At 43.6% G+C, this 23,966-nt stretch overlaps 1 protein-coding gene across 1 annotated transcript in view; it reads right to left on the bottom strand.

The window, feature by feature from the left end:
• The window catches only part of LOC147113877 (uncharacterized), a 73,269-nt gene that overhangs the window by 1,903 nt on the left and 47,400 nt on the right, over positions 1 to 23,966 (bottom strand). Inside the window, exon 5 of the mRNA XM_085996171.1 lies at positions 19,067 to 19,171. Within this exon, the coding sequence (XP_085852297.1) occupies positions 19,067 to 19,171 (105 nt within the window). The remainder of the gene's footprint in view (positions 1 to 19,066; positions 19,172 to 23,966) is intronic.

The raw sequence follows: 23,966 nt of genomic DNA, 5'->3' as shown, positions 1-23,966 counted from the left end.
AATATTTGTCCGGTAGCGCTGCGGCTAGTTTCAGTGGCCGTAAACCCGAGGCCACTGACAAAGGCAGGTTTCTGTCGACATCCAATTTTTCCCCCATTGGATTTAAACCACAATAAACATTGTAAGTACTAAATCCCGTCATTTCTGCCCTAGGATCTGCTCCTATAACTTTTGTTACTATAAAGCAGGGATAACTTAGAAAAGCAATTGAGGAAGGCTGGTGCCGTGATCGTAAAGATGAATTGCTGTGTTTTATTGTGCTGTTAGATAAAACCTCAAAACTTTACTTTGGATTGGTTTCTGAAAACATTATTTTGCTTGTTATTCTGGAGACTCTTAACTTCATTTGGAAGTTGCTCTCAGGGGAGTTTCAGCCAGAGCAGTCAGTTTTCTGTCCATTCTTGCATAAGTCAAGTAATTAATATCCTGTTTGCGAGGATAATCCAGTACTTTACATTTGACACGAGAACAAGACAATAGCGTGAACAGGCCATTAATTGTCATTGGATTGCTAGGTTTCCATGAGTGTATGTAGCTACAGATGGTACTAGTGGTGATGCATGCCCCTACTGTCAACCCACACCACTGTCAACTGATAGATTGAACTCCGTTAATGTCCAGTTTGTGTATGACAACAGGCACAGGTTCCTTTACATCAGTCTCTAGTATGCAGGGAGTTGCTGTGATTTGTTTTACTCTTTCAGAATCCAGGGGAAAGCACTAATTGGCTTCTTGGAGATGAGCATCCCCAATACTAACGTGACTTCAAACAACATTGGAAAGAACCACCAGTGAAGTGAAGGAATGCGACAATGGGGCACACATACAATTGAATTAACATTGAACAAGCCATTGGCATGTTCAACAGAAGATGCAGGTAGCAAGATAGGTCCAGAATGCTCCCAATGATGTCTCATGAATTGTGATGGCCTGCTGTGCCTTCAGAAAGGTCTGGGAAATTAGATTCCTCAGAAGCAGACTGAAGCAACAACTGAACCACTTTTGATGGAGGAATTCGGATATGAGAAGGACAAGCAGGGTCGTCTACAACACCTCTTTCAGACGAGTGTCCAGAACAGTTGGAAGCCACCGACTTCCAATTTGGCAGCTGGCGCACATCCGGAAAGGTCGGGCGCAAGTGATTGCACCCTGAAATTAGTCCCCCAAAACAGATTTTCTCCCCCCACCCCAAACAAACAAGTTCGATGGGGACCAAATTCTCCCTCAAATTCTTTTTCTTTGCTTAGTGATTTTAGGAGTTATGTTGACTATCACCATGCACTGCATATGGCTATTGGACTCATCTCGCATGCATCTTGTATGTACCGTGGGATACAGAACTATCCAATCTGCAGTTGGCATTTTTATAAACAATGATTCATTGAAAGCCAGGTGTAGTTTACTGAATTTCCCCATAAACTCTATTAGAGAAAGAAACCTGTGCATGCATTGGAGAGGAACCTTATATGTTATAGTTTAAGAAGTTGTTTACTCCTGAATTCTCTCTAAGCAACAATTCTGAAGCATAAAAACAGTAGCGAGATGCAAATAATACCAGCAAACGTATAAATATATTTGAATATTAGGGGTAAATTCAATAGAGTAGACCCCCTCAGCAATCTCTAGTTTGTCTTTTAGTAGCTAAAGCAATTAGTTAATTCATTCTAAACCAAATCTTATGGCTCTGTTGTCAACTTTTTTTGCTTGGATTCCTTTGACTTGGTAGATAATCTCATCATGAAATTATAAGAAAAAATTACGCTGTACCCTTGGTTTCTTTTTCAGTTTAATTATGTGATTTATACAGGGATGGCTCATATGCTCCTGGCCGGCAGTTCATTGAGGAAAAGCTATTACTAATCTTTGTAAATCTTTATAAAATTGTATGGATACCCATAATCTCCTTGGGGAAGAAAACACCATGTTCATAGTGCCTTTTTATAGTTTTGAATAATTTGACTTATTTGGTAAGGTCTTTCAATGAGATTCTGTGAAGTGGATGGTTTCATATTAACTGATGCCTTTAAATTATAATTCATAAATTGTTCATTATTTGTTGATATATAGCATATTGAAGTTACCATTGAACCATCTAGGATTCTTTATTAGTACACGAAAGAAGAGACACTGTTGATAATTCCTTTGTGAATGCAGTTCTACTGTTTTTATTACTATGTTGATTTCCCAATTATCACAAGGAATGTTTTTGATGTGCAACTTACACACACCACCCCACCAGCTTTTTTAAATGAAAATTATTTTACAATGCTATCAAAGTGTTGGAGCTAAACCTTTGCATTAAGTGAAGAAACTGGCAAGCCCATTGCTGGAGCATTTATCATATTTGTTTTATTGAAGTGAAAGTTTTAATTAAAATCTATATCTGCTGCCAATGCATGAAACAATGAAACCAATAGGAATATTTTCTTCAAGGATTTTTAGTGAACTCTGGAAGTAGAGGCAGTATTAAGACTTGTTAACAATAATTTTTAATGTGCATTTGCCATTGATTGACTGACAAAAGTATGGAGTAAGCCAGATTGTTTAATATCCTACCTCTTTGGTTCATTGTTCATTGTCAATATGGGATCACCCTTGAGGTGAGCAGTACATTTTATTATACAATGTCCTGTTAAGTACTTTTGTACTTTTTATTTTGTCTGTATTTCTTTCTGCATGTTGAATGTCAGTTTTAAGATTTTGAGGTAGAAATTGGTTGTTTTGCCTGTTTTTTGGGCGCAAAATGTGCGCAACATATACCAATTTCTGGGCGTGAGATCTTGCGCCCAATCTGAGCCGTTGCCATGTTGGTCCTTGCTGATTTTAGGTGTCCCTGGCGGCTGCCTGAAATCAGTGTTGACTCAATTTAAACATGCAAAGACTGCTACTGTGCCATGGCAATGTTTAATCATTTCTCTAGGACTTTGCTATATCTGACCAGCATGTCTTCATAATCTGTATTTATTTTATTGATAATCATAATCATAATCATAATCAACTTTATTGTCATTGGTAGTGCACAAGTGCAGTACAACGAAATGTTGTAAAAATGTGATTACTGGTTGGTTTCTTAGCTGAAACATTTCTTATACTTTCAGTAAATACATAAGCTGACCCAACGGTGGTATAGTGGTTAGCACTGTTGCCTCACAGCGCCAGGGACCCGGGTTCAAATCTGGCCTCGGGTGACTGTCTGTGTGGAGTTTGCACATTCTCCCCGTGTTTGCGTGGGTTTCCTCCGGGTGCTCCGGTTTCCTCCCACAGTCTAAAGATGTGCGGGTTAGGTTGATCGGCTATGATAAATTGACCCTTAGTGTTAGGGGGATTAAATACGTGGGGTTACGGGGATAGGGTGGGATATGTGTTGGTGTAGGGGTTACGGGGATCGGGTGGGATATGTGTCGGTGCAGGCTCGATGGGCCGAAATGGCCTCTATCTGCACTGTGGGGTTTCTGTGATTCTGTGAACAACTGACATGGTGATGTTGTTTTCACCTCCTGAGAAACTTGAGGTGGTTCACTAAAATATTGTGAAAGTAACTTTAGCTTGTTGAAATTGGATTTCTTACGTAAGCAGGAAGCTGAGAACTTTTCTTTGTCATAGTTTCCATATTCTGAAACCGGCATTTTACAGATCGAAAACTGTACTTAGAGACTGTTGAATTGGTTGCACCTTACAGTCTGAAACTAAGTGGTAAAAATTAGTTAGCGACCATTTTGGGTCGCTAACATCGCTTGGGAACTATAGTTAGCGGCCGGCGAAAAATAGCGCCGGCGATCACGCACTTCAGTTTTTGCGCCCCAAGAGGGGGGCGGAGCGGTAATTCAAGTGCTCCACTTCCTTCTTAGAGCGTTAACCCCAAATACCGGGGTTGTGTGTTCTGCAGCGCTACGCACTGGGCCACGTATCGCCGCCGCATGGAAGGGCTCCTCTCCTCATTAAAAGGGCGAGTCCAGGCCCACAACTCTGCAGGGCCCTACCTAGACCACTGGGGAGAGGGGTGCCATGCCAGCAGCCCGGAACTCAAGAGGAGTACCAGGCTGCCAGATTGTGGCACGGACCCCGCGTTGAAAGACACAATGGGCCACGACAAGTAAGTCGGCTGATTTTTTTTCCCCCTGCCCGCCACCTCCCCTTTAATTCGCGCCCCACGAGCTTCCTGTCGCTGTCATCGCCCAGTGCAGATTCGGAGGGCGTGGACCAATTTTGCAGGTGTGGTGAAAATGGGATGCTGAGCACGATGCCTGCACAGCAAAGCAGGGCGCTACCGGTTACCGCCACTGATAAACTCCCGCTGAATTTAGTGGGAGTCGTTAGCAGTGCCGCGCCCAGGTGAAAAGTCATTTGTGACCCATTAACGCCCCCCAACAGGTGCAAATGCACTGAATTTCTAGCCCTAGCATTTTTAGAATCTTGTAATATTCTTGCCAATAGTCTTTTCTTGTCATAGTAATAGGCACTTTGGCCCCAAAATTCCTGGGGCTCGAGAGGGTGGAAATGATCATTTCCACCTTGGGGGTGGGGGAGTCAGGAATTAAATTGCAAACCCTTTACACTGACTGGCTTTCTGCCCCATTTGTGATGCTCTTTTAAATTCCAGTTGAGTGGGGCCACAGGCGATTATTCTGCCTGTTTTCTCCACCCCTTAAGTCAAAGGAGCATATTTGAAGGAATTGCCAGATTTCATATTAACAAGTGAAATGAAATCTTTTTACAATGCACCCCAGCAATAATCCAAAGCGTCAGTGCAGTCTGCATTCAGACAAAACTGGCAGTCCAGAGTTAGGTGCTGGATTACATGAAATGAGGACATCTTCATTTAACTACTGTAAGCAAACAAGGTTTATCTTCAGCTGCAGGAGGGCCCACGGTTACTCAATATCATTGAAGCAGAGCCTTAGAACCAAGCTTTGATGAAAGGTCACGCTAAAAAAATTAACCTGCCGTTTAAACTATTAGATACTAATCAAGCTGCTGCATACTTCAAGGGATTTCTAATATATAAGGTGAGCAACGTCGGTTGCTGATAATTGCAGAAAAATGCTTAATGGGCTCACATGACATTCCTCAATCTGCTACTTTAATGGAGGGGTAAACATATTTAAAATAAGTGGATTGAAGCCCTCCATTAAATAGCAGAGAGGGGAAAGTCATTCAAATGTTTTAACCTACTGACAGCAACACTCATTTACTCTTGACGCAGAGTAATGATCAGTAACATGTCATTCTAGAATGGTACACTAGGTGGAGCTGTATGTTTAGTAGTGGGCTACCCACAAGGCAGTAGTCAAGATGGATGCCTGTACACTAGTCCACATGGCTGAATAAATGACTAGCTCAAGCTAGCTGTTCATAATGAAAACGTCTATTTATTTATGAACATAACATGGTACCAGGAGTGGTAATATCTGCTGAATATTGCGAAATGCGACATGGAGAATTTGAAGCCACCGGAGGGTTTGAAACTCAGGGGGAATGTCGACTGCAATTGGCGGTCTTTCAAACAACAATTCGAACTCTACATTGCAGCCATCGGGTTCGGTATGATGCCAGATGCAAGGAAAATAGTGTTACTGCTCATGGTTGCAGGCCCGCAGGCAAGAGAGGTATTTAATACATTTGTATTTGATCAAGAGGAGGACAGGGAAAAAATGGATGATGTGCTAAAGAAGTTTGATACACATTGTTCTCCCAAAAAGAATGAGACCTATGAGAGGTACGTGTTCCGTTCACGGACTCAGCAGCAAAATGAGACTTTTGATAGCTTTCTGACCGATCTGAAACTGAAAGCACAGATGTGTAATTTCTCTGAACTGAAATCATCCATGATTCATGTCCAGATTGTGTTTGGTCTTCATGATAAAAAAGTCAGGGAATGTTTGTTGAGAGAAACCGAACTAACATTGGAGAATGCTGTGAAAATATGCCATGCCAGTGAGCTAGCGCAACAGCATGCAAAGACTTACAGTGAAATTAATAATAATGCGACTGTAATGAGTGACTGTGCTGCTGTTGGTGCTGTGTCCTACAAGGGGAAGAAACGTGGGAAGAACAGAAATGCAAAGCAATCGGAGGATGGAATTTTTAATTGTAAATGCTGTGGTTACCAGCACCAGTCAAGACAATGCCCTGCGTTTGGGAAAATGTGCACAAAATGTAATGGAAAGAATCACTTTGCCAAACAATGCTTTTCAAAAGTAAAAACAAAGAAAGGGCAACAAGTCAATGTGATTGAGGACACTGATTTAAGTGAGACATTTTTGTAGGAATGGTATCATGTGACAATATAGAAAAGGATACAGAATATGCAGCCCTTAGGAATGGACAATGCGGAACATCAAGTTAATGCAGTAAAAGAGGACAAATGGATGATGCCACTGCAGGTAAATGGAGCATTAGTTACATTGAAACTAGACACTGGGGCAAAAGCAAACTTAATCAGTATGAGTGACATTAAAAATATGAAAGAAAAGCCCAAAATACAGAAAAAGTCAGTACTACTGAAGGACTATAATGGACAGAAAATAGATAGCTTAGGTGTATGCAGACTTAAAGTGACAGTCAAAGACAAAGTGCATCATCTCATGTTTTCTGTTGTGGCTGAAGGACTTGATTCACTACTAGGTGACAAAGCTTGTGAGGACTTAGAACTGGTCAAGAGAGTCTACCATATAAAATGTGCCATAAGCAGACCAGATGACTCAGTGGATTCTGTAGTGAGTAATTTCCAGGATGTGTTCAATGGATTTGGAGTTCTACCATTCACTTACAAGATCCAGCTAAAGGAGGATGCTCAGCCAGTGGTACGTGCTCCACGGAGAGTTCCAACACCCCTGCATGACCGGCTCAAGAAAGAACTGAACAGAATGATCACACTAGGAGTCATCAGGAAAGTCGAAGAGCCAACAGACTGGGTTAACTCCATGGTATGTGTAAAGAAAAAGAACAATCATCTAAGAGTATGCATGGATCCAAAGGACTTAAATGCAAACAATAAAACGTGAACACTACCAGATTCCCAAGTGAGAAGAAATCACCAGTGAAATGTCAGGTGCCAGATACTTCACAAAGCTCGATGCCTCACAAGGATTTTGGCAACTAAAACTGGATGAAGAGAGCACCAAATACTGTACCTTCAATACACCATTTGGCAGGTATTGTTTCCTCAGAATGCCTTTTGGGATAATATCTGCATCTGAAATCTTTCATAGAGTGATGGAACACATAATTGAAGGTCTGGAAGGAGTTTGGGTCTATGTTGATGACATCATCATCTGGGGCTCCACACTGAAAGAACACAATGAGAGACTGACTAAAGTGCTACAGAGCATACACCGGAATGGACTGAAGCTCAACAAAGCCAAGTGTCAGTTTGGCATCCAGGAAGTCACTTTCCTAGGAGATAATCTATCTGGTAAAGGAGTAGAGCCAGATATGGAAAAAGTAAACGCCATACTCAAATTGCCCCGACCCACTGACAAAAAAGGAGTCCTACGCATCATGGGGATGATAAACTTAATTGGAAAGTTCATTCCTAACTTGTCAGCCAAGACAGCCTGTCTGCGAGACCTGCTACATAAAATAAATGAGTTCGCATGGAAAGAAAGACATGAACAAGAGTGGATGAACCTTAAAACAGTGCTGACAACCACACCTGTACTCACCTTCTTTGACCCAACAAAGAGAATCAAAGTGTCAACGGATGCATCAAAAGATGGCCTAGGCACAGTCTTGCTACAAGCAGAGGGTGAAGATTGGAAGCCTATTGCCTATGCCTCCAGATCTATGACTGATTCTGAGTGTCGATACGCCGAGATTGAAAAGGAATGTCCAGGCTTGGTAGTTGGACTAGAAAAGTTCCATGGCTACATATATGGACTTCCCACCTTCACAGTTGAGACAGACCACTGCCCACTGGTTGCCATCATAAAAAAAAACCTGAATGAGATGTCTCCAAGGATTCAACGACTCATGATGAAGCTGCAAAGATATGACTTTGAACTGATCTACACACCAGGCAAACACATAGTGTTAGCAGATGCACTATCCCGAGCACCCACAATGAGTCATGTGAGCTCTACTGAGGAAGACGTGGATGTTCATGTGAGTATGGTCACTGCTGCGCTGCCCGTGTCAGACACAAAATCAAAGCAAATAGCAGAAGAAACAGTAAAAGATACAGTATTACAAACAGTAATAGAGAACATTCATCATGGTTGGCTAAAAGGTTCCTGTCCAAAGTGCTATCACATCAGGTCAGAGTTGAGTGTCGCAAGTGGACTATTACTAAAACAGAATAGAATAGTCATTCCACAGGCTCTATGTCGAGACATGCTCAAAAGGATTCATGAGGGACACCTCAGAATTGAAAAATGCAAAAGGAGAGCAAGAGACACTGTTTATTGGCCTGGCCTAAGTAAGGACATTGAGAACATGATAGGCAAATGTGAGACATGTCAGAAACACCAAAACAAACAAGCAAAGGAACCAATGATAGCAGCTGACTTACCAACAGCACCATGGCAAAAGGTTGGTATGGACCTCTTTCATTTGAATGGTAAAGACTATCTAATAGTGATTGACTACCATTCTAACTATCCTGAGATGGCGCTGCTCTCAAGCACATCAGCAAGCAGTGTCATAATGCATGTTAAATCCATCTTCGCCAGACATGGAATTCCCAGGATTGCCATTAGCGACAATGGTCCGTGCTTCAACTGTAAGGAGTAGCAACAGTTTGCAGCACATTATGACTTTCAACACATCACATCCAGTCCTCTGTATGCTCAGTCGAATGGTAAGGCAGAGAAAGGTGTTCAAGTTCTCAAACAGCTACTGAAGAAAGCAACAGAAAGCAAGTCTGATCCTTATCTCGCCCTGCTGAGCTACCGAGCCTCCCCTTTAGACTGTGGTTCTTCACCTGCTGAACTCCTAATGGGTCACAAGTTGCGCACCACGCTACCCTGCTGTGCAAAAGAAAAGCAGAGTAAGGAACTAAGACAGAGACTTCCACTGTTAAAGCTGAAACAGAATTCACACTATGACAAGTCATCCAAAACTCTAAAACCATTGACAAGGGATGATGTTGTCAGGATTGAGGATCCAAATGCATGGAACAGGAAAGCTACAGTTCTTGAAGTAGGACCAAGGTCATACACTGTTAGAACTGAGGAAGGACAGATTCTCGGGAGGAATCGCCGTTCCCTCCTGAAAACACAATAAACTATCCAAGAGCAAATCGATGACAATGCCGCAACTGAATCTTGTCACTCACCACCAGAACAATCTAACACAAGCACACGTACAGGCTCTCATGAAAACACATCAGACTTGCCTGTGCTGAGAAGATCCACACGTCAAGTAAAAAAGCCTGATAGACTTAATCTTTGAGTACAAAGAAAACTATAATAAAAGAATGAAAAGCTTAGAGTTCATAAAGTAAAGCTTTGAAAATGTGTTGACTGTTGTGAAGATGTTTATGTCATTATGATTGTTTGATATTGATTGATATTGATTTTGTTTAACCTCTAAGGAAGGGGGATGTAATGATCAGTAACATGTCAATCTAGAATGGTACACTAGGTGGTGCTGTATGTTTAGTAGTGGGCTACTCACAAGGCAGTAGTCAAGATGGATGCCTGTACACTAGTCCACATGGCTGAATAAATGACTAGCTCAAGCTAGCTGTTCATAATGAAACAATCTATTTATTTATGAACATAACACTCAGTTAAAAAGATTTAGGGTAGGGATCCTGGAAAGCTCCTGGCCCAATAGCGGCATAAATTGGACGGGGGTGAAAAAAAGGGCAGAACTCGGATCCTCCATGTTTTCGCCCTTTTGGCTACTGTGGAGGAAATCCTGACCTGGTGGGAGGGGGCACTACTTCTGCCTGTCCCAGTTATATGGTGTGTATTTAGGGTAGTTCCAAGGCTAACCTGGGAATTCTGCCAGATGTGCCTTGATAGGCCTGTCAGTATCTTTACATAGATACATAGATACATAGAAGTTAGGTGCAGGAGTAGGCCATTCGGCCCTTTGAGCCTGCTCTGCCATTCAATGAGATCATGGTTGATCATCCAAATTCAGTACCCGGTCCCTGCCTTCTCCCCATATCCCTTGATCCCTTTAGCCTTAAGAAATATATCCAACTCTTCCTTGAATATACTTAATGAACTGGCCTCCACCGCCCTCTGTGACAGAGAGTTCCACAGGTTCACCACTCTCTGGGTGAAGAAATTCCTCCTCATTTCAGTCCTAAATGGCTTACCCCTTATCCTTAGACTATGACCCCTGGTTCTGGACTCCCCGGCCATCAGAAACATCCTTCCTGCATCTAGTCTGTCCAGGCCTGACAGAATTTTATAGGTTTCGATGAGATCCCCTCTCAATCTTCTAAACTCCAGTGAGTATAAGCCCAATCAACACAATCTCTCCTCATACGTCATTCCTGCCATCCCAGGTATCAGCCTGGTGAATCTTCACTGCACTCATTCCATGGCAAGAACGTCCTTCCTCAGGTAAGGCGACCAAAACTGCACACAATACTCAAGGTGTGGTCTCACCAAGGCCCTGTACAACTGCAGCAAGACATCCTTGTTCTTGTACTCGAACCCTCTTGCTACGAAGGCCAACATACCATTTGCCTTCTTAACTGCCTGCTGCACCTGCATGCTTACCTTCAGCGACTGGTGTACAAGAACACCCAGGTCTCTTTGCACTTCCCCTTCTCCCAATCTATTACCATTCAAATAATAATCTGCCTTCCTGTTTTTGCCACCAAAGTGGATAACCTCACATTTATCCACATTATAGTGCATTTGCCATGTTTCTGCCCAATCACCCAACCTGTCCAAATCGTGCTGGAGTTTCATGACATCCTCCTCACAGCATACCCTCCCCCCCAGCTTTGTGTCGTCTGCAAATTTGGAGATATTACATCCAATTCCCTCGTCCAGATCATTAATATATATTGTGAACAGCTGGGGTCCTAGGACCGATCCTTGCGGTACCCCACTAGTCACTGCCTGCCACTCGGAAAACGACCCGTTTAGTCCAACTCTTTGCTTTCTGTCCGCCAACCAGTTCTCTATCCAAGTCAATACCTTGCCCCCAATCCCATGTGCCTTAATTTTGCACGCTAATCTCTTATACGGGACCTTATCGAAAGCCTTCTGAAAGTCCAAATACACCACATCCACTGGTTCTCCCTTATCTATTTTACCAGTTACATCCTCAAAAAATTCCAGTAGATTAGTCAAGCATGATTTACCTTTTGTAAATTCATGTTGACTTTGTCCGATCCAGTCACTGCTTTCCAAGTGCTCTGCTATTACATCTTTTATAATGGACTCTAGCATTTTCCCCACTACCGATGTCAAGCTTACCGGTCTATAATTCCCCGCCTTTTCTCTACCACCTTTTTTGAATAGTGGGGTAACATTAGTTACCCGCCAATCCATGGGTACCGTTCCAGAGTCTATCGAGTTCTGGAAGATGACCAGCAATGCATCTACTATTTCTAGGGCCACTTCCTTAAGTACCCTGGGATGTAGATTATCAGGCCCTGGGGATTTATCGGCCTTCAGTCCCATCAATTTTCCTAACACCATTTCCCTACAAATACTGATTTCTTTCAGTTCCACCCTTTCATCAGACCCTATGTTCCCCGGCATCTCTGCGAGGTTATTTGTGTCCTCCTTTGTGAAGACAGAACCAAAATATGTATTTAGTTAGTCTGCCATTTCTTTGTTCCCCATTATAAATTCCCCCGATTCTGACTGCAAGGGACCTACGCTTGACTTCACCAATCTTTTTCTCTTCACATATCTATAAAAGCTTTTACAGTCAGTTTTTATGTTCTCTGCAAGCTTACTCTCATATTCTATTTTCCCTTTCTTAATTAATCCCTTTGTCCTCCTTTGTTGAATCCTAAACTGCTCCCAATCCTCAGGATTATTGCTTTTTCTGGCCAATGTATATGCCCTCTCCTTGGACCTTATGCTATCCCTAATTTCCCTTGTTAACCACGGTTGGGTCACCTTTTTTGTTTTATTTTTATGCCAAACTGGGATGAACAAATTCTGTAGTTCATCCATTCGGTCTTTGAATGTTTGCCATTGCCTATCCACCGTCAACCCTTTGAGTGCCATTCCCCAATCAATCCTACCCAACTCGCTCCTCAGACCATCATAGTTTCCATTATTTAAATTGAGGACCCTAGTCTCTGAGTCAACTACTTCATTCTCCATCTTAATGAAGAATTCGATCATATTATGATCGCTCCAACCCAAGGGGCCTCTTACAACAAGATTGCTAATTAATCATTTCTCGTTACATAAAACCTATTCTAAGATGGCCTGATCTCTGGTTGGTTCCTTGACGTATTGGTCCAGGAAACCATCCCGTAAATACTCCAGGAATTCCTCCTCCACAGTATTGTTACTCATTTGGCTGGCCTAATCTATATGTAGATTAAAGTCACCCATGCTGTGCCCTTATTGCACGCTTCTTTAATTTCTCTTTGCATGCCATCCCCAACCTTCGCCTTACTTTTTGGAGGTCTATAAACCACTCCCACTAACGTTTTTTTCCCCTTAGTGTTTCTCAATTCTACCCATACAGATTCCACCTCATCAGAGCTAATATCCTTCATTACAATTGTGTTAATCCCTTCTTTAACCAGTACTGCTACCCCACCTCCCTTTCCTTTTTGCCTATCTTTCCTGAATATCGAATACCCCTGGATGTTGAGTTCCCAGTCCTGGCCTTCCTTGAGCCACGTTTCCGTAATCCAAACCAAATCGTATTTGTTTACTTCTATTTGCGCAGCCAATTCATCCACCTTATTACAAATGCTCCTCGCATTAAGACACAAAGCCTTCAGGCTTGTTTTTTTAACGCTCTTAGACCTATTAGAATTATTATTTACTGTGGCCATGTTTGATTTAAACCGTTGATTTCTCTGACTGCCACTTTTGTTTTACTCCTTCCTATCTTTTGCTTTTATCCTTGTTTCCCTTTCCTCTGTCTCCCTGCTCAGGTTCCCAACCCCCTGCCATTTTAGTTTAAACCCTCCCCCAAAGCACCAGCAAACACTCCCCCTAGGACATTTGTTCCAGCCCTGCCCAGGTGCAAACCGTCCGGTTTGAACTGGTCCCACCTCCCCCAGAACCGGTTCCAATGTCCCAGGAACTTGAATCCCTCCCCCTGGCACCATTCCTCTAGCCATTTATTCATCTGAAGTATCCTTCTATTTCTACTCTGACTAGCACGTGGCACTGGTAGCAATCCTGAGATTACTACCTTTGAGGTCCCGTTTTTTAATTTATCTCCTAACTCCCTATACTCCGCTTTTAGGACCTCATCCCGCTTTTTACCTATATCGTTGGTGCCTATATGCACCACGACAACTGGCTGTTCACCCTCCCCTTCCAAGATGTTCTGGAGTCGCTCAGAGGCATCCTTGACCCTTGCACCAGGGAGGCAACACACCATCCTGGAGTCTCGTTTGCGGCCGCAGAAACGCCTATCTATTCCCCTTACAATTGAATCCCCTATTACTATAGTTCTACCCCTCTTTTTCCTCCCATTCTGTGCAGCAGAGCCACCCCTGGTGCCAGGAAGTTGGCTGCTGCTGCCTTCCTCTGATAAGCCATCCCCCCCAACAGTACTCAAAGTAGTGTATCTGTTGGAGAGGGGGATGGCCACAGCGGACCCCTGCACCACCTGCCTGCGCCTAGTACTCTGCCTGTTGGTCACCCGTTCCCTTTCTTCCTATCGAACCTCTACCTGCGGTGTGTCCAACTCCGTAAATGTGCTATTCACGTTGCCCTGAGCATTGAGAATGCTCCAGTATGTGTCCAATCACAGATCCAGCGCCGCAATGCGGCCTGTCAGTAGCTGCAGCTGGATGCACTTCCTGCACATGTAGTTGTCAGGGACACAGGAAGCGTCCCTGAGTTCCCACATATCGCAGGAGGAGCGATCACGGGGCCCGGCTGTCCTGCCATGACTTACCCTTTAATTAATTGAATTTAAATTAAATCAATCCATCCCACTAATTACACTACAGTTAACTGGTTTACCAACAGTCCCTGCTACACCAGAGAGACCTTAGAAACTATAAACCAGAGTTAAAGTTTAAAAAAAAAAGAGAAATACTCACCAACCAAATACTCACCAACCAATCACTTACCTGCTTCCTGGTGACGTCACACTTTGATTACTTTTTACCTCTCTCCCCTGCTGTTGAACTGGTATGCTGCTCCTGACTCACTGCCGCCGGTGTAACTGCCGCCGATGCTGTGTTCCCACACAGACCCGCTCTAGTTGGGCTGCTCCTGACTCACTGCTGCCGGTGTAACTGCCGCCGATGCTGTGTTCCCACACAGGCCCGCTCTATTCGGGCTGCTCCTGGCTCACTGCCGCCGGTGTAACTTGTCGAGAGAATGCACAGGCGCTATTCTGGGCGACAAATGAACCCTACCAGCGGTATTTCCTGAAGTCTCTGGCTCACGTTTATGGGAGCCAAGGAAGATTGTTAAGCAGTAGGTCTACAAAGTAAATCTATCCATGTGGAACACTGCTTAAGGGCTTTGCCAGCAATCTGACCCTAGTGACTTTTTGGAGCATGCTGCTCAGATTTTTTTCAATGTAGTTGAACCACTGCAGGCAACCGCCCTATTATTTAAATGACCCTGTCCCCAGGATTTGGGATGGGGTAATCGACAAGTGAAACTGATGGGTAGAGGTTTTGCCTCATTGCACATCCAGCAGAACAAAAGTGTTGCAGAATTCCTTGTATGGGAAATATAAAACCATTGTACACTAAAATCATATCAAAAAACAGTACTAAAATCCACAGAAACTTGTTATACTGAATGGAAGGAGCTAAATGTTCCCCTCTCATGTAATCTGGATTGGCTGTCTCCAATCAACAGTGGATGAAAGTAATGTTTGATTGATTTTCATAGCTTTAGGTCGCACCATCTAACCAATCTGATTGGTTGGTTGATGCTGCCAACCTCCAATTCTAGTGCAACAATGCTGAATTGTCACACATCAGGTTAAAAAGCTGTTGGTTGGCCTGTATCCATGCATGTGTCTAGGGCATATTTCATGTGATAAGAGCTTCCATTTTTGGAAAGTCTGCAATAATCAAAGAACCTTCTTCCACTGCATCACTGCAGGAGTACATTTTTTAGGAATTTGCCTTTCTGTAGATAGACCAATGACAGTTGGGAAGGATTTAAAGTGCCTTGCAAATTATGAAGCACATAAAGCCGGAAGGTCACTGTTGGAGGATTCCTTAGTCAGCCGAATAGTGATTGAGACTGGGAACTACTGGATTTACATAATTTGCCTACTTTCCTTTGTACTGGCACTATCTTTGTATTTGTATCTGGCTGAGAAAAGTCAGCATCTGCTACGGTAAGGACATAATTGAAGCTGCAGTTGAACTTTCTAACATCAGCCTACATATTTATTGCCCATCCCTAATTGCCCTTGAGAAGGTGGTGGTGAGCCACCTTCTTGAACCGCTGCAGTCTGTGGTGAAGGTACTCCCACAGTGCTGTAAGGGAGGGATTTCCAGGATATTGACTCAGTGACGATGCAGGAATGGCAATATATTTCCAAGTCAGGATAGTGTGTGACTTGGAGGGGAACTTGGAGGTGATGGTGTTCCCATGCGCCTGCTGCCCTTGTCCTTCTAAGTGGTAGAGGTTGCGGTTTTGGGAGGTACTGTCGAGTTGCTGCAGTTCATCTTGTAGATGGTACACACTGCAGCCATGGTACACCGGTGGTGGAGGGAGTGAATGTTTAAGGTGTTGGATGGGGTGCCAATCAAGCGGGCTGCTTTGTCCTGGATGGTGTCAATCTTCTTTAGTGTTGTTGGTGGTGCACTCATCCAGACAAGTGGAGTGTATTCCATCACACTCCTGACTTGTGCCTTGTAGATGTCAGTGACACAAAGCAGTCTTGCAACCACCCCTTGAACATCCCACCCATTGGGCCCAATCAATTCATGTCTTCCCATTCATCAACAAACAAGTTAAAAAGCGACTTGCTACCCAGCACCCAAGAGTGGACAAGACAGGAAAGTGGTGCAAAAGAATAATATTTATGTGACCTACCTAAAGAACAGAAACTTAAGAACACAACATTTTCATAACACCAATGTGCGTACCCTTAGAATAGAATGATAGAATCATAGAATGGTTACAGCATGGAAGAAGGCCATTCAGCCCGTCGAGCCCATGCCAGCTCTCTGCAAGAGCACTTCAGCTAGTCCCACTCCCCTGCCCTTTCCCCGTAGCCCTGCAAATTTCTTTTCTTCAGATACTTATCCAACTCCCTTTTGAAAGCCGTGAATGAGTCTGCCTCCTCCACCCTTTCAGGCAGTGCACTTCAGATCCTAACCACTCACCCTCGGTTCTTCTGCCAATCACCTTAAATCTGTGTCCTCTGATTCTTGACCCTTCCGCCAATGGGAACAGTTTCTCGCTATCTACTCTGTTCAGACCCCTCATGATTTTGAACACCTCTATCAAATCTCCTCTCAATCTTCTCTGCTCCAAGGAGAACAACCCCAGCTTTTCCAGTCAATCAACATAACTGAAGTCCCTCATTCCTGGAATCATTCTCGTAAATCTTTTCTGCAACTTCTCTAAGGCCTTCACATCCTTCCTAAAGTATGGTGCCCAGAATTGGACACAATACTCCAGTTGGGGGCAAACCAGGGTTTTATACAGGTTCTTCATAATTTCCACACTTTTGTACTCTATACCTCTATTTATGAAGCCCTGCCATCTTCAACGATTTGTGCACACATGCCCCCAGGTCTCTATGTTCGTGCACCACTTTCAGTATTGTACCATTTAGTTTATATGTCCTCTCCTCATTCTTTCTACCAAAATGTATCACTTCACACTTTTCTGCATTAAATTCCATCTGCCAAATGTCCGCCCATTTCACTAGCCTGTTTATATCTTCCTGAAGTCTATCACTCTCCTCCTCACTGTTCACTATACTTCCAAGATTTGTGTCATCTGCAAATTTTGAAATTGTGCCCTGTACACCCACATCCAAGTCATTAATATATATCAAGAAAAGCAATGGTCCTAGAACTGAAACCTGGGGAACACCATTTTATACCTTGCTCCAGTCCAAAAAGAACCGTTCACCACTACTCTCTGTTTCCTATGACTTAGCCAATTCTGTATCCATACTGCCACTGTCTCTTTTATTCCATGGGCTTCAACTTTGCTGCAAACCCATGATGTGGCACTTTGTTGAATGCCTTTTGGAAATCCATGTACACTGCATCAACTGCATTGCCCTCATCAGCCCTCCCTGTTACTTCATCAAAATACTGAATCAAGTTAGCTAAACATGATTTCCCCTTAACAAATCTGTGCTGGCTTTCCTTAATTAATCCACACCGATCCAAATGACTGTTAATTTTGTCCCTGATTACTGTTTCTAAAAGCTTCCCCACTACCGAGGTTAAACTGACTGGCCTGTAGTTGCTGGGTTTATCCTTACACCCTTTTTTAAACAATGGTGTAACATTTGCAATTCTCCAGTTCTCTGGCACCACCCCCATATCTAAGGAGGATTGGAATATTATGGCCGGTGCCTCCGCGATTTCCTCCCTCAATTCCCTCAGCATCTTAGGATGCATCCCATCCGCTCCTGGTGATTTATCTACTTTAAGTACAGCCAGCCTTTCTAATACCTCCTCTTTATCAATTTTTATCCTATCAAGTATCTCCACTACCTCCTCCTTCACTATGTCTATGACTGCATCCTCTTCCTTGGCGAAGACAGATGCAAAGTACTCATTTAGTACCTCAGCCATACCCTCTGCCTCCATGTGTAGGTCTCTTTTTTGGCCCCACCCCTCCTCTTGCTACCCTTTTACAATTTATATGCCTATAGAAGACTTTTGGATTACTTTTTATGTCGGCTGCCAATCTATTCTCATACCCTCTCTTTGCCCCTCTTATTTTCTTTTTCACTTCTCCTCTGACCTTTTTATATATAGCCTGATTCTCAGGTGTATTTGCAACCTGACATCTGTCATACACGCTCTTTTTCTAGTCTTTCGTCATCCAGGGAGCCCTGACTTTAGTTGCCCTGTCTTTCCCCCTCGAGGGAAATGTACCTCAACTGTACCTGAACTATTTCCTCTTGTGCAACTACAAAGCCTTAGTCTTCCTTTTCCGGCTACTCCTATGTGGTGCAACCCCTGTGGCTTGAGCAGAGGTAGAGGCAGGCTGCTCAGATTCCTGCTCTGACTGCTGAAATGCTCTTGGCCGATGTCCTCTGGGTTTTGGAGCCTGTGATGACCCCGCCAAAGACTACTCCACCTGTGCAGGGGCAGACTTGGCCATCAGGAGATGAGGCAGCATGTCGGGTACTGGCTAGGGGTGGGGCAACGAATGAGAAGTGGATGCACTTTGAGTGGAATCCCCACTTCCATGTCCCCTTTTGCTGTCATCACTCTCATGGCCCAGCCGCATTTCACTGCTACCACTGTGATGCTTAGCACTTTGGTACAGATCAGGGTGGCATTGTAAGGCCGAGGCTAAGGTATCTGCCATTCTATTTAAAGTGTCAGACATGTTGGCATCCAAAGACTACATGGCTATGGTCAAGGCCAGCATGGACTCAGTTGATAGCCACATTTGATGTTCCACAGAGCTGGCCACTCTAGCCATGCTAGAAGACAGCATCACAATGCCCTGCGACATCAACCCACTCATGCTTATGGTGGACTCCTCCATTCTCTCTGCAATCATGGGCCAGTGTGCTTGGAAGGCATCGCACATTCTCTGCTGCTGCTCACTGATTCTCCTTTTCATCAACGGCCCTCAGGGTACAGCATCTGTGCCCAGCTGAGCAGAGCTTGGAGAGGGCTGCACCCTCCAACGCGGACTCTCCACTGCTGTCCCTGTCTCCACTATCTGCTCTTGTTCACTTGTGAAGTGTGATTCACCAGATGGAAATCCAAATATCTGCCTTACTGGTCCCACCGAAGTGCGAGTCTCTGAGCTGGTACCTGGTCTGCATGAGTCCTGTGATGATGCACCGTCAGAAGGACTCGACTCCTCTGAGTAATTGTAGTCAGCGACCTCCGCCGACTGCTGCTGCACACGTGAAGACCCTGTGGGAGATATAAGCCATGAATTAGTCCTGGCAGGGTAAGAATATATTGCAAGTTATCATTATGAAGATGATCGTAGTTCACTTGCTGTTGAAATCAAGTCAACAGAAATGAGTAGCATATGACATGTAGGTCGTTAATATTTAATTGCGTCACCAGGTAGCTGGGAGCTCACCACCTCACCATCTTGGACGGCCAGGGATGCCAAAACTCCACTGATTTCCAGCACCTCATCCTCTGCGCTTGTCAGCTGCGAGATGTTTGGAGGACTCCCTCGAGTTCTCTCCCTCTCCCTGGTGTTCTATGCTCTCTTCTGCAATGAGGGAAAGAACAGAGCTATGAGTGAAAGTAATGGCTTGTATTCATTTGATAGATGGAGTGCATTTGGTGAGGGTGAGTATCAGGGAGAGGCATAAAATTGCATAAGGATGATGGCGAGTGGCAGAGATGGATGGATAGATGGGGATGTGAAGAAGTGCAGAGACAGAGAAGGAAGGTTGCACCTGCAAGATAAGTGGATGTGAGGAGTGATGTGATGGAGTAGGCTTAAGAAGGCAGAGTGAGGGGTTGAGGTGATGCGCAGCAGGATGTAGGTGAATGTGCGACTGTGCTCAACTTTCCTGACCTGGTTATGTCATTAAATTGCTTCCTGCATGGCTTCCAGTGGCGCTACGCTCCTGCTGCTGTTTAACTGGGCCACCTCCAACCACGCCTTCTTTGTTTCTGCCACAAGTTTTCTCCTCCCATTGCTAGGGAATAGTATGTCCCTCCAGCTCCTCACAGCCCCCAGCAGCACATCAAGGGGAGGCATCAAGGAACTAGGGCACAGCCTTTGAATGTCTCAAATCCATAGTTGAAGTTGCTCCTCTCTTCTTCTCAACTCCAACTCCTCCAAATAGCATCTTTGGATTGGCCCTTTATTTACTGGAGTTGAGATCGCGTCATGCGGATCCTCATCACGCCCGCTGCAGCTGATTAGAAGGCAAACCCGGAAGTAAAATGTTAATGAGGTGGCTGAGTTAAAAAGCCACTGACAGACGCGCTGAACATAATTTGGGTTTCCCAAGTGCTATCGGACCCCCTGCTCGCAACACATCTCTGAGTTAATATTGGGGCCTCAGTATCAGGTGGTGGAGGAATTTTTTTGATTTTAAAGTGGAACAAAGAAGCACTGGTGGAGCCATGGGGACCTTCCCCTTGTTCCTAGTTAGTTTCACAATTGCCTTTATCCTTATAGGGCTTGATGATAGAGCTGAAGTGCAATTTACTGGCAACAGTACAAACCCTTTAGTCAATGGTCTGAAACATTATAGCAATGCTTTTTCCTAATCTCCACATTGTCATCTTTTTCTTGTATGTAATGGAACCCTTTCCTCACAAGATATCCTTCTCGGTAATACTACTGACATTGCATTGCTCCCGCCTCTTGCTTGTATTTGTGTCTGGCAACAAAGGGATCTTTCTACCAACCTAACAATCGACCTTCAAGCAGGGTTTTTTAAAATCTCCACTACAGGATGAAAAGTCTCCTAAGAAACCAATAAAATAAAATCTTTCGTAATCACCTGCGTATTCTTCTCATACAAACCAATAAGGTTAACTTGTAGATTAATAGTAATCTCAATCAAGCAAAATCCTTTACTTGTGAACTGTAATTTGTACATAAGCCAATGTAGTACATGTCAAAACTGAGGATCCTCATATACAAAGGTTAGAACCAATATCACAAATATTCAACCTGCATCCTGTTTAGTATTTGTTTCTCATAATGCAAATTTTTATTTTTACATCTTTTTGAATTTTATGATTCAAAGTTAGAGATGTTAATGTCAGGAAATAGAATGCTTTCCTATTTCAGGCACATAATGTAAACATCTATTGGACTAGGTATAGAAACAAAGTACATTTTGTAGAGGGGCATCTTTTCCCTGGTTTACGGTAATTTACCTTCCTTTACCTGGTTTACGTTAATTTACCTGGCCAAGCAGCTTTTTGTTGCTGCACTCTGACCAATCCCAAACAGCGGTTTCAAATTGCTAAACCCACCCTTCCAGTTCTGACTGGAAGAACTTATAATTAATGATATATTAAAAACGGACAAATGATCTGGATGTAAGAAAGTCAAACTTTATTAGCTAAATAAACTACACCACATGATCTTAGTACTAAAGAAACTACACCACACGATCAATGTAAAATTGCTTAACAGGGGAAGGCAGATGGCAAAAACGAGGGATAAATGGCTACAATGTAAGTCTTACAATCTTAGCAATTTCCATTAAATTACCACCCCTCTAACGCCTTACTAGATTGCCTTGCTGAGGAGTCAGAAACCTGCTCACCTGTGGTCCAAAGAGAGAGAAGAGCTCACCTGTAGTCCAAGGAAAATAAGAGAGAGATATGCTTCTGAGAAGCTATCTTTATATCCTGGGAGTTCCTGCTGTTTTGGCGCTGAAAAGGTCTGTGAGCAAATTTGCACTGAAAAGTTCGAATACACAAGAGAAAGGCCATGAACTTCCTCCATTCATACATGAGACATCACGTAGTAGAGTCAATTTCAGTGAATGGATGTGTGTAATCAACCCAATTGTGCTTGCTGTCCGATGATTGGCTGATTCAAACGGGCTATTTCCCAGTGGCCAAACTGCTCCCATTGTCTGGCATGGGTATGGATGGATTACCATTCTTTTAAACTGTTCCCCCCTTGTCTGTGAATGGCTTTGAATGGATTTGAATTACTGTGTAAACAGCTTGGGAGGCTATAGTAAACAAAGCCATTTCCTGTGGACAGCTTTAAGTGGTTTGATCAGTTTCTGTAAACACATCGATTGTATTGGCAGGAATGGGGAACGCCCCCCCACCCCCTGACCGGACCCGCCCATGCTACAGGGTGACTGACAGCCCGGCTCCGTTCAAATGCTAACAGAAACCCCCCTTTGATTGGCAGGTCTTTCTCACAGACACACTTACAAGCTGCTATTGTCTCCTGCCATGCGGTCTGACAGCCATTTTAAGCCCTGGAATATTAAAACAGTCCAAAACTCCATCTTTTAATAAAATGAATTTCCTCTCAAAGTGTGCAATTTTCACACAGTTCTTTGATTCCAGTGTCCAAGTGCTGCTCTGCCTACGAGCTTTTCAATGCAGCCTTTTTGCCGTTCTGGGTATGTTTTAAAGCATTGTCCAACCCAGAGACAATTTAAATCACACAATTCTTCGTATTAATGTTTCCCGATCTTCGGGGCTGAGGGGATTTTTGCGAACCCCTACAATTTCTCTGTACTCTACCCTAACTCAACAATGTGTCTCAGTGTTAACATCTTGTATTTCCCCTTTAACACATCATCCATGTTGTGGTCCTGATAGTGAGATTATGATGTATTAGGTAATGTTTAGTGCTGTGTTCTCAATCTCACTGGGAATTGGCTTGAGACTATCCAAATTAATTTCATATTGAACCTTCATCAGAAACAGGGTCAGGGGTTCCTCTCATCAACCTGGGTTTCATTTGAGTTTGGGTACCAGAGGTGAAAGGATAATTAATTCACAATAAAATAGAATGTTATGTTTATAATTATAATAATACCAATACTTCTGCATCTCAGCTGGTCTGAGATTATCCTTCAACAATTGAGGATTTTTTTGCAGCAGACCTAGGAAATAATGATAAATTGCTATTTGTGTTTTCCTGTAAAGTCCCCAACCATGCATCATTACTGGTTTTCCTCTCCAATAACCCTACCTTTAGCTACTCTGCACCCACAAACATGCTTCATTTTCTAATTTTATATTATTAAATTTGGATAATTGATGTAATTTCTCCATGAGAAAATAAAGTATTTTCCTGTCCTTTCAGTGTAATTTTCAGTATCACTGTGTTTATGATCAGGTACATTGTAATTTTGTGTTACTGGAGGACCAATTTTACTTGTAGGAAGACATTATTATGCTGAGAAGAATAGAAAAAAGAATCATTTTGTTTCTTTTGTAGAACTTGAGAGCATAGCTGTGTTACACTGTTTTGGTGGTGACACGTTTGAGTCCAGAATGAAAGAAATGCGTTTGAATCCCAGCCTACACTGCAATAACTGCCTTCCATGATTGAACATTGGTCATTGGACTGTACTTCACGATAGCAGCACAAAACGCCTTCAGTAGTTTGTAAATGTTAACATTTTGAATTGATACAGTTCTTAAAGTTGTTCTCTTCTTTGGGAATAAGGCCAGATGGTGTGCCTGAAACCTTCTCTGGCCATGGAGAATGGAAAGGATCCCTACTACAAGAGCATCTTAGGAGTCTTCTTCTTAGGCAGTCCCTTGGAACCCAGGATGAATTGCTTCCACATGAAAAATGAGTTCTCAGGTGACTGTGTCCAATGCAGGACCTACAGTCTCTGTCACAGGTGGGGCAGACGGTGGTTGAAGGGATGGGTGGGTGGGGTGCTTGGGTTGACGTGCGCTCCTTGCACTGCTTGCGCTTGGCTTCCACTTGCTCCCAGCGACGAGACTCGAGGTGTTCGGTGCCTTCCCGAATGCTTCTCCTCCACTTTGTGTGGTCTTGGGCCAGGGATTCCCAGGTGTCTTGGGCCAGGGATTCCCAGGTGTCGGTGGGCATGTTGCACTTTTTCAAGGAGGCTTTGAGGGTGTCCATGAAGCATTTCCTCTGCCCACCTGGGGCTCTCTTGCCGTGTCGGAGCTCCTAGTAGAGTGCTGGTTTTGGGAGTCTCGTATCGGGCATGTGGACGATGTGACCCGTCCATCGGAGCAGATTGAGCGCGGCCAAAGCTTCAATGCT

The sequence above is a fragment of the Somniosus microcephalus genome, chromosome 8 (genome assembly GCF_052327205.1).
Source record: "Somniosus microcephalus isolate GS21.2 chromosome 8, FLI_Smic_1.0, whole genome shotgun sequence".
In the NCBI taxonomy this organism is placed as follows: Eukaryota; Metazoa; Chordata; class Chondrichthyes; order Squaliformes; family Somniosidae; genus Somniosus; species Somniosus microcephalus.
This window is presented reverse-complemented; position numbering and strand designations above follow the sequence as displayed.